At 46.8% G+C, this 10,694-nt stretch overlaps 1 protein-coding gene across 1 annotated transcript; it reads right to left on the reverse strand.

Annotated features, from left to right (window-relative positions):
- Positions 1-706: 706 nt before the first annotated feature.
- wnt9b (wingless-type MMTV integration site family, member 9B) lies at positions 707-5,999 on the reverse strand. The gene is made up of 4 exons (XM_062531157.1): positions 5,889-5,999; positions 4,616-4,869; positions 3,428-3,693; positions 707-1,292 (listed from the first exon to the last, which is right to left on the reverse strand). The coding sequence occupies exons 1-4, from the start codon at positions 5,972-5,974 to the stop codon at positions 735-737; spliced, it is 1,164 nt and encodes a 387-aa protein (XP_062387141.1). The 5' UTR covers positions 5,975-5,999; the 3' UTR covers positions 707-734.
- Between the last annotated feature and the right edge of the window lie 4,695 nt (positions 6,000-10,694).

Genomic DNA, 10,694 nt, shown 5'->3' on the forward strand with positions numbered 1-10,694 from the left:
GTCCTCAGTCAAAGCTAAGTGTAGTGCGCATGTTATTCAATCATACGCTCACTGTGGCCGCTTACACTGTCCAATCAGGCTCGCTCATTTAGTCCTGGATGAAGCAGATGTGGCCTGTGTCCACAACCGACCCCCCTCCCCCCCCCACCACCCCACCCCCCCACACACCCTCCTCCCCTGCCTCAGGGCTCACACATAATGAGCAAGTCATGTTTTTGTTTCCACGATGACCTAAAACAACCCAGGAGTCTCGCTCTCTCTCTGTCCGAGCGCGTGGAGGTCTGGGAAGGCCCGATGTGGACGGGACGCCGGGGAACGCCAGCGGGAGAGCCGTTGTGTCTGACGCTGCAGCCAGGAGACCGTTACGGAGGGGCTGCGCTCTATTGTCCTCTCCTCTCCTATCTCCAGTCTGTCCTATCTCTCCTTCATGACGTCACTTCCTTTCCCAGCCCCTCCTTCACCGCCGCGCCTCACTTGCTCGTTTACTTCACTGTGATGGTCTTTTCCATTTCTTTACATCATTTCCTTTTCATGGCTTCCTTCCTTCCTTCCTTCCTTCCATTATTTTGCTCTTTCTTTTCCCTCTCTTTTTCTTTCTGTCTTTCTTTCTTTCCTCCTTACCTTCCGTCAGACGTTCTCTCTCTCACTCCCTCCCTCCCCCCTCGTGTCCCTCTCTCTCGCGGTGCGTCTCGTCCCCCTGGTCGGTGTGTGTCCCTGTCGTCCCCCCGGGGGGGTCAGTGTTTCTTGCAGGTGTACACCTCCTCCTCGCGCAGGCAGGTCTGGCACTCGACGTGGCAGCACCAGCGCACCTGGCAGTGGCAGGAGAGCGTGGTGAGGCGCAGCGCCGTGTTGTAGCCGCGCCCGCAGCACAGGCTGCCGCAGCTGGTGTCCTTGGCGCACGGCCGGCCCGCCGTGCCCGGCGAGTAGCGCGACGGCCGGCAGAAGCTCGGCGACTCCTCCAGGTAGACCAGCTCGGTGGGCCGCGCCCGGGGCGTCATGGCGGCGATGACCACGGCGCTGCTGCTGCTGCTGCCGCCGCCGACCCCGGAGGAGGAGGCGGCGCCCGGGCCGGAGGGGGCGACGGACGGGTACCTGCGGTGGGCGAGCTCCCCAACGTCCCCGGGGGCGGCGACGTTGGTGGCGCTGAGGATCCGCATGGCCGTGTCGTAGCGGAACTTGAGCAGGCGGCCCGTGTCGTGGAAGGGCGACAGCTGCTTCCAGCAGGTACGCACGGCACACGAGCCCGACACGCCGTGGCACTTGCAGGTGGTCTTCAGGCCGCTCTTCACCGCCTGTGTCCACAGAGGAGGAGGGCAAAGGTCAGGGGTCAGGGTGTAAAACAATGAGCAGAGGCGTGGAAGAGGAGACGCATACAGCAGAGGTCATGATAATACAGGTCATGGAAAAGTAGACGCGAGAAGAGTGTGGGAAAAGAGAAAAAAAACAGGGTGGAAGAGACCAAATGAGAGGCAGATGCATAGAGGGAGAGAGAGAGAGAGAGAGAGAGAGAGAGAGAGAGAGAGAGAGGGAAGGGGGGCATGTCAGTTTCATCACCCTGATTCATTAACACTAGCCTTATCTTAGGTGCCGATCAGGACGCTGTGAACATGTTTCCTGTGTGTGTGTGTGTGTGTGTGTGTGTGTGTGTGTGTGTGTGTGTGTGTGTGTGTGTGTGTGTGTGTGTGCGTGTTCAGAGGGATTTTGGGTGGATGCACTGCCAGCTCTTAGAGTGTGTGTGTGTGTGTGTGTGTGTGTGTGTGTCGTTAGTGTGATGGATGGTGGGGTGGAGAGGGACGCCCAATCTGCCGTATTTCATGCACCTCTGACCCCCCAACAGCGCCTGGGGATCCACATGCTATGTGTTCAGACGAGTCCTGTGGATCTCTCTCTTTTTCTCGTCTCTCTCTCTCTCTCTCTCTTTTTCTCCTTTCTCTCTCTCTCTTACTCCTTACCCGCCATTACTGTCTCTCACTTACCCTTTCTCTCTCAAACATGCCCTACATGTCTTTTCCAGTCCTACTTGCTATATATGTAAATGTGACCGTTTTTACTGTTGTGCTGATCTGCCAGTTGTGTTCCAATTCGTCCAAGAGTTTTTGCTCTTTCTTAAACTTCTCTGTCTACCTGTCTGTCTGTCTGTCTGTCTGTCTGTCTGTCTGTCTCTCTCTCTCTCTCTCTCTCTCTCTCTCTCTCTCTCTCCACATTTGCACCTAACACGTCTGCCCTCTTGTCCCTGTCCACTGATATGGAAAATAGCCACACGTTTTTCTCACAGATGACGAGGCGAAGTTGGGAGGGGTAGGTGCCTCTGGTCAAAAGTTCACCCAGGGTGGACCCTTGCTAAGAGAGATAAAGGCAAGGACAGACGGAGACAGAGAGAGAGGGAGAGAGACAGAGAGACAGAGAGAGAGAGAGATTAAGGACAGGAACACAGGGGGACAGACAGACAGACAGAAAGACAGACAGACAGACAGACAGGCAGGAGGTCATGATGGAGCAGAGGCGGTGCGGGGTACCCAGAGGCAGGGTGGGGGTTGCACTGCCTCTGCTCAGTCCTGCCCCACGCAGGTATGAGCCCCCCAGGGCTGCTTGACAGACAGGTAAACGGGTGAAGATAGGATGATGGGGGAGAGGAGAGGAGAGGAGGGGAAAACATCATACCCCTTTGACTTGTTTTTCTTACCATTCCTGGCCCTAGGTGTTCAGCAGCACTACAGGGCCTCAGAGAGATCGAGATAAAGCAGTTCAAAGTTTATCCTTCCTGTCTCCCTCTCTCTCTCTCTCTTTCTCCACATTTAGCACTCTCTCTCTCTCTCTCCCTCTCTGTCTCTGTGTCTGTCTCTCTCAGAGCGGACGGCCCGAGGCTGGCTGTCTCCTGGTTACCGTGCTGTTATGAGGATTTATGATTTCCCTGAGTGGTGCAGCGGCTGTGGCGGTGGCATGCAGGGCATACAGAATGCGGAAAAAATGCTACTATATTACAGAGGCTTTATAATCGCTCAAAAAGGGAGACCTCTAATTTACAGTGGGCCCCCACTGCAAGCGCTGTCACGCCTGGGCTGAGACCGGGGAGGGGGGGCACCTGGCTCCACAGATCCGGCTCTCGCTTGCCCGTCTCAGCCAAGGAGAAGCTGGGCCCCTCCGGGCTCCAGACAACCCATCTCCTCATGGAGACACAGGGCTGGGGTGTGTGTGTGTGTGTGTGTGTGTGTGTGTGTGTGTGTGAGGGGGGGGGGGGGGGGGGGTCAAAACTAAACTCCCACAGAACACCCATAGAGAACTGTCTTGCGATGAAACTATAAGGAGACTTTAACGCGTAGGACAGTGTGTATGTGTATGTGTGTGTGCGTGTGTGTGTGTGTGCGCGCGCGCGCATTGTGTCTAAGAGAGAAAGAGAAAAAGACAGCTAAGAGGGTATACGACTTACCCGAATCCCCACATTGATGTTATGGGAGTCGATGTGGGCCCTCAAGTCCTTGCTGACCCGCTTCTGGCCCAGGAACTTTTTGAGGAACTTGGTGCTGTACTTGAGATTATCCCCACACACGCCCCACTGCCAGGCCTCGCGGTGCTGCAGGCCGGGCGAGTCGTCGCACGTGCAGCGCTCCATGCGCCCCGAGCTGCAGGCTTTTGCCAGCGCGTGTGATAATGCCGCGGAAGACACGGCCAGGAGGAATGCCGTTTCCTTGAAACCTGTGAAATTTAAAATAATAATAATAATAAAAACAAATAAATTAGAACTTCAACCCTTTATCATAACACATAATTCTTACACATTTTCACATATACAGAATCAAACACCATTGAATTAATATCTTAATTGAATAAACGTGAATTTACATGTACTAATACTAATACCCTAGGCCTAGGCCTACTAGGCGTAAAAAACTATTTAGGCTAGTGACCAGACTAGCCCGGACTGGCTATGTGGCAAAGGGTTTAGTCTGAAAAATATAGGCCTACTGGTCAAAGTGGTTTCTGCTATTATTTAAATTATTTTTTCAGCGCATGTACTGCTACTTTTTCAATTAAATGTTGAGTGCCTTATTTCACGACGACTTAACCATAATCCCCCTCCGACCTCACAGCGCGGGTTTAAAGTCGTTGTTTGCTCAGCCCAGAGCCGTCACTGGGGTATATTTTGATCCAATTAATTACTATTTTGACTAGGAAGGGATTTTTCTCAGATGAAAGCTTGCAATCACACCGCCCTTTTCCTCTGAGAACTGGGCGCTCTTCCGCGAGATAAAAATATCTCCCGCGGCCCTGCGAGGCCCCACCACACAGGGATTCCTGCCTTCCCAAGTCCCTCATTACCGGCATGCTGACCTGCACATGGCTTTACGGTTCCCAGCCCAAGATTGGGCACATGAAAGATGTAAGAAATATTTAGGTTAAGTTAGCCTAAACTAATCACCATGCAAGCCTCAGGCTATTTCTGAATAAACAGTAACGTCTGAAGATTCAAGCATTCAGAATTGGTAAGACTTGGTTTTCAGGTTAACAGACAAATTAATTATTAACGGCTTGATATTATTTCCACATTCGTGAATGAGGCAACATTTTTATTTTAGGTTGTTTAGGTTGTTTACAATTACTGTAATGCGAGTCTTACTTCTTTTCAAGAGGCTGCCACGGCCATCCATGCTACAGTTCCATCGTTCATTGCGGAACTGATAACGACACTCCATGAGGCTGATGCGAACCGACTCTCGTAACGTCTCAGCCAGCCCAGGCTCCCGGCGACACAAACGCTTCTGTCGGCGGGTCAAGCTCAGCTGCTCGCATTGTTTCAGGTGCGCTTTGCCCGATGGGGGATCACTGGAGAAGGGACCCGGTAGAAAGACCAAGGGCTCCCGGCCTGTCAGCCTGAAAATAAGAAAGAAATCATTTTCAATACGACGTGTCCTATTTTTCCACATAATCAATTTCATTGGAAATTCATATTTGCTGCTCTGATTGAAAATTTAAATAGCCTAGCTGTCTTGTTTCTGGTACAAAGAAACGTCGTGAGATATGAGGACAAGGTTAGAAAGCATAACACGACGTCATGAAAATATTACAGAAAAGCACATATTGAAATATATCATGTTATTTCTATAACTTAAACATGTTTGAGATTTGAATTGCATAGAGATAGAGCCAATAATCAACACCTGAGTTGTCATTAGATCAGTTCTATACAATAGATGGTAGAGGGTTTGTTAGCCTACATATAGGCATACATATAAATGTTACACGAATTCAGCACTCCGAACATGTGCCTAGTAGTTTTTAATGACCAGGTAAGCAAGGGCACTGGGACAGTGCCAAACCCAAACATCACGGCCGAAAGAGGACATCTGGTTGCAGCGAGGGAATGTGGTTGGGCTACCTCGCAAACGAATTTGAGATCAGTTTCTAGTCTACTATCCGTCAGTATTAGGACGGTAGGCGTAATTCTCAAGCAGATATTATCAGGATAAATTAGCAAATTGAATGGCCCATGTCGGTTTATTTATATCCTTATTATGCAATGCGGAACACCCAACAATAACTCACATCAATTGTAGGAAGTCAAAAGTTATTTTACCAACAGTCCAACAGTTACCAGCCGTTATCAACAGTCATCTGTATGATATTGTAGGCAACACCTTTCAACTTAGGCCTATTAGATAATTCTAAATAATGAAAACAATTACTCATGGCGCGCGTAATTGCGCAAAGCTACCCAAATGCGTAAAAGCACCAACAATCCGCTTCAAATCGTTTAAAAGGTATGGAAAACAAAATATTTAGTATTTAGTATAGCAGTAACCCACAACGTTGTTATAATACTTGGCTATCTATAGCTTCATGACCAGGACACGAGAGCCATTAATTGAGAAATGATGAATAAAGCGGCTGACCCGAAGTAGGCGGCCGTGTGGGAGAGAAAGACGCAGATTGCGGTGAGGCGCAACAGGCAGGCGGTCCGTCGGAGCCCGGTGCACATGATGACGGATCGGCGCTGCTCTTCATCTCGCTGTCTGTCCGCTGGAGAGTCAGTCGAAACGGCCAGCAAAGCTTTTTAAAGAACCATGCACAAGTTTCACCCCTAGAGCAGGCGCGGTCCCGAGGGGGCGAGGCCACTAGGGACTGCGTCATTCTCTCATTGGACTCCCTGTTGATTTTCTCTGGGAACCCCTCCCCACATCCCACCTGCTTTGGATGGGAGGCCCAGAGGAGGGATGTGTTTTGCCTACCTGTTGACATCTGAAATTCATTTTCTCCACCTGTACTGAAGATAAATTGAATAACTTTATGCACTTTCTGTTATACACCATGGCTGACTTTATTCTCCCTTTACTCTAATACAGAAATAGCAAAATATAGGTTTTTAGAAAAGACTGATAGAACCAAGAACTTCAGGGAGAATGTTGTATTAAAAATAGAGAATATGTTTATGGTAAAGGGACTCAGAATCACTGTCACAGGTCAGTACTGGGCTAAAGTAGTGACATTTTAGTTCAGGTTATCTGCATATATGGGTGCAATGCAAGTCTGGTGCATCCCTGTACATCTGAGTTAACTTATGTGTCTAAGTGTGTGTGTTTGTGTGTGTGTGTGTGTGTGTGTGTGTGTGTGTGTGTGTGTGTGTGTGTGTGTGTGTGTGTGTGTGTGTGTGTGTGTGTGTGTGTGTGTGTGTGTGTGTGTGTGTGTGTGATTAGATGACACGATTCCTGGCATCAGCTGTTCTCCAAATGTTTCTCACAATTATCCAGACAACCAATGTAGCTGACAGGTGTAAAACCTAAGATTTAATACCTAACCCTAAACACAAACTTCATGAAGGAATGTATTTTGTATTGAGATGTATTTTGCTGCATTTCTGTAATTTGATTAATTGTTGTTCACTATCATTTTACCTTTCATGAGATAGTTCAATGTCAAAAGCAGTCCCAAAGGTGCAATCAGCAATCTACTTTCAATCCTGACTGGGTTCTGCTGAGTTTAACTGTTAGACTAGAGAATGTCAGACAGTATCTGTGTGTGAAGAAAGACTTTATGTAGTTAGAAAGTGGGGTTTGGTAGAATGTGAGTGTTTGTTTGTGTGTGTGTGTGTGTGTGTGTGTGTGTGTGTGTGTGTGTGTGTGAGTAACCCATGTGTTTGTGTAGTAATAGTGTGTGTGTGTGTGTGTGTGTGTGTGTGTGTGTGTGTGTGTGTGTGTGTGTGTGTGTGTGTGTGTGTGTGTGTGTGTGTGTGTGTGTCAGTGTGTGTGTGTGTGTGTGTGTGTGTGTGTGTGTGTGTGTGTGTTAGGGTGGGAGTTGTGTGATGAGGACAAAACAACAATGTCACCATCTGATTGTCATGCTGGTTACAACAGTTGATAAGAACAGCGCCAGTCTGCCAGTAATGTCTCCTTGTTGAAAGTGATGAATGAAATGACTCCAGAACATGGCACCACCAACACCATCAATAGAGTAGAGCATCTCCCCCATCATATTCCAAAGCCTTTTGAAATGTAAATTCATTCCATTGTGCTTCTATGATCATACGACAGGTTTTCCATTCTATAGTTTGGATTTAATTGATATTTTTACAATGTTTTGTGCAATGTTATTGTTTTTTGTTATTATAATGTAGCCTAAGTCATGTTGGGATAAGTGCCTCTCTGAGTACTTATAAGTGTAAGAGTAGCTGAGCTCATAGAATCATTATCCTTTACTTGTAGCCCATGAGCTGTATGAGTAGCTGTCAGATACCAATAGTATCTGTAGTATCAATAGTTTTTCAGAATTAATGGTATGGCCTTAGTCTTCTCCTAATCCACTTCCTGTCTGAAAGAAGAGGAAGATCTTGTTTATTCTTGGCACAATGTTTATGTTTGGTGGCTCCGAGCACCCTTGGCATCCGCAGCACTTGGAGTCCTCAGAGTCCTCTCTGTGCTCTTGTTTGGTTTCTGCTCTGTCACCACGCTTGCGATTGTGCATCTAATCACCACAGACATCTCCGCCCATCTCTGCTCTCTCTCCTCTGACAGAGGCGATGGCAGAGGCCTGGTGAGGTCATCAACTCACTTTAGCCACAGCTCAGCGGAAAAAGGGGCAGTGGGAACGGCAAAAGATGGAACCATGGCAGCTTGTAAATAGACGTGCGTAGACTGACACACACACACACACACACACACACACACACACACACACGCACACACACACATACTTTGCCCTACAACTCTCCAAGTGTTCTGAATACAAAAAAAAAATCACACTCACATAGAAAATACAAAGAAAAGCTGTTAAACTTTCAGCAAATATTTTTACTTATTATGATTAGTTCATTAGTTGCATATTGTACAATAATAGTTGTGGTCATGATCTACAAAAATGCTATTTAAATGGAGAATTATTGTTTTCATAATGTTCCTCAGATAGTATGACGTCATCTCCTCACATTCAAGTGAGAAATGTTAATAGCACAAGGTGTACCAAAGGACTGATCTCCACCTAGTGGTGTACACCAAAACTGCAAGACCCACACGGCTATCAATAAAGGTTTACTGTATGTTTAGGTGGTTCTTGTGATTGAGAAAAATAGGCTTATGAAGACTGAAGCGATGTTATCACATAATATGTTATTCAACTTTCTGACACCTTTATGCAGTAATCACAGTTTATCAACATTGAGCTGGCGTTTCTTTCCATTCATAACATAATAAAACTGTATCCTCTAGACCATAAGACTATCATGTTGCAGTTTGTCAGTCAGTCAATATGACAAAATACCAAATGACAGCTGTAAAGACAGGGGAAGTTGTAGTGGACTGTATCTCTGTAGGCAAGGCTAGGCTAGTAGGTTACAGAACTCTTTTAGACACTCATACAGACAGATGAATTAAGACACCTTGACTTTGATGGAATGACCTGATCCCATTTTCCCCAAACAAAGTGGTGGTAGCCTGTCCGTCCCTCTATAAACAATGAGACTTTACGTCTAGTTTCTCTGGGAACGCTTAAAAGGGAATGGTTCCACGATCTCGAGCCAAACACCCCCCAGAAGCTTTTTTCCCTTGGTCGAACACTGGTCAAGTTAGCGCTATCAGCCGAATGGCTTAGTGCACTAATGAAACCAGCGATGGCTTCCACTCTGCTACCGCTGTTGCTGTTGATGTGTGTGTATGTGTGTACGTGTGAGTGATGTTGAGGTCATGGTGCAAAGGACCCTAGGGTGAAATGACTCCGAACCATTCCCTTTAAAGCAGCACTAAAGACACTAAAGAAGATTTGCTCTCAGGCCTCCCCCTACTGTAGCCTGCCCCTACAGTTGAGAGGTGCAATAGTAAACAAACGAAATAGCCGTCTCTTTCAACAAAGTATAAACATAACTCCGTTACAATATTGGGGGAATGCAGCAGTCTGTAGAAAGAGATCTCCGAATAACTGTAGCATAAGGGCCGTTTCCACCAACAAATTTACCCAATTTACCAGCTTGGGTGTGTCTCCCTTTCGCAGAACTTGCCCCTAAGGGTTTTTTTTTTCAAAAGACCCTGGGGTAGGTACTTTTCTTGGTCCCAAAAAGTCCTCGACCCTCGCACTACAACAACAGTGATCACAACTGTCACTAAATGATGCAGAATGATCACGTCACCTCAGAAATCTGGTAAATCCTGCTGAGATGGCCAGGTGAGATAGTGTAGCTTGTAATTTTCTCATTTTCTAAACTTACCCCCGATGGAAACGAGTGTTCCTACCTGAACAGCAACTGCATATGGCTGTTTTACAAGCAATAAGACCTTCTCAGAGTGCTGTTTGCCCTTTCCAGAGTTTATGTGACATCTAAATGACTTGATCAAAATGACTAAAATGTAAAAAAATAAATAAAAAATAAACTCTTTAGAGGGCCTTCAAGGAAGGGGTGAGCTATAAGCTACTTCTCTGTGTTTTGTTTGGTCCTTGGCTCATATAGTTGTTTTGGACAAAAGAGTCTGCTAATAAATGTAACATAAAGACAAACAAATGACTAGCAAACAAAGGTGCTGACTGCACCTTTAATGTGAAAATTGTGAACATCTCCCCCTACCCAAAACAAAGCACACGGGCTATGGTGTTGCTAGCACATCAACACATCACAGCCTAATTTTATGAACTAGCTTACAAGTTTATCCATTTGTATGAATCCTAAAAACTGATCACACAATCAGCGCACAAAATGGCTCATACACAGGCAGGCCTACGTAAAGGCCATACCCAATAAAACCCTTAACCAAAAAAAAAAAGCCATGCCTTTCAGGTTACTATGTGAATTTAGCCAATAACTCATAGGCCTACAGAATATGGCATTATCCATATCCAATGAAAACAGGGTTACCCTACTGAAATGTATAGTCCATAAATTGTTAATGATGTTGCTCATGGTTCCTTCTCAACAAACCGGTTTGATTTGAAACAAGTGAGTCAACACCTGTAATAGTGATAATACCCATGGACACATTGCCAGCACAGCAAGAATGACTTGTTGGTTAAATTTCAGTATCCGCCTCGGGCCGGAAACACTAAAGAGTTGGGGCGGGTACCGGGCCGGGCTGACCCTCGTATTATTTAGCAGGGACTCTTATCTGCTTGTCTTGTCACCTGCGCAAGCCACTGCAGCTTACACGATAGGCTAGAATTCGTGGTGGGCGTGTGCATTTTTCCAATGTGGACAACACCATTGGATCAGATTTAAAGATGGGCAA

The sequence above is a fragment of the Sardina pilchardus genome, chromosome 3, assembly GCF_963854185.1.
Source record: "Sardina pilchardus chromosome 3, fSarPil1.1, whole genome shotgun sequence".
Lineage (NCBI taxonomy): Eukaryota > Metazoa > Chordata > Actinopteri > Clupeiformes > Clupeidae > Sardina > Sardina pilchardus.

Excerpts from the sequence above, each read along its gene's own strand:
- wnt9b (XM_062531157.1), bottom strand. The coding sequence starts at position 5,974 with ATGTGCACCGGGCTCCGACGGACCGCCTGCCTGTTGCGCCTCACCGCA. Across the intron at positions 4,870-5,888 it reads CACACGGCCGCCTACTTCGG|GCTGACAGGCCGGGAGCCCT; the intron begins GTCAGCCGCTTT and ends TCTTATTTTCAG. Across the intron at positions 1,293-3,427 it reads ACATCAATGTGGGGATTCGG|GCGGTGAAGAGCGGCCTGAA; the intron begins GTAAGTCGTATA and ends CTGTGGACACAG.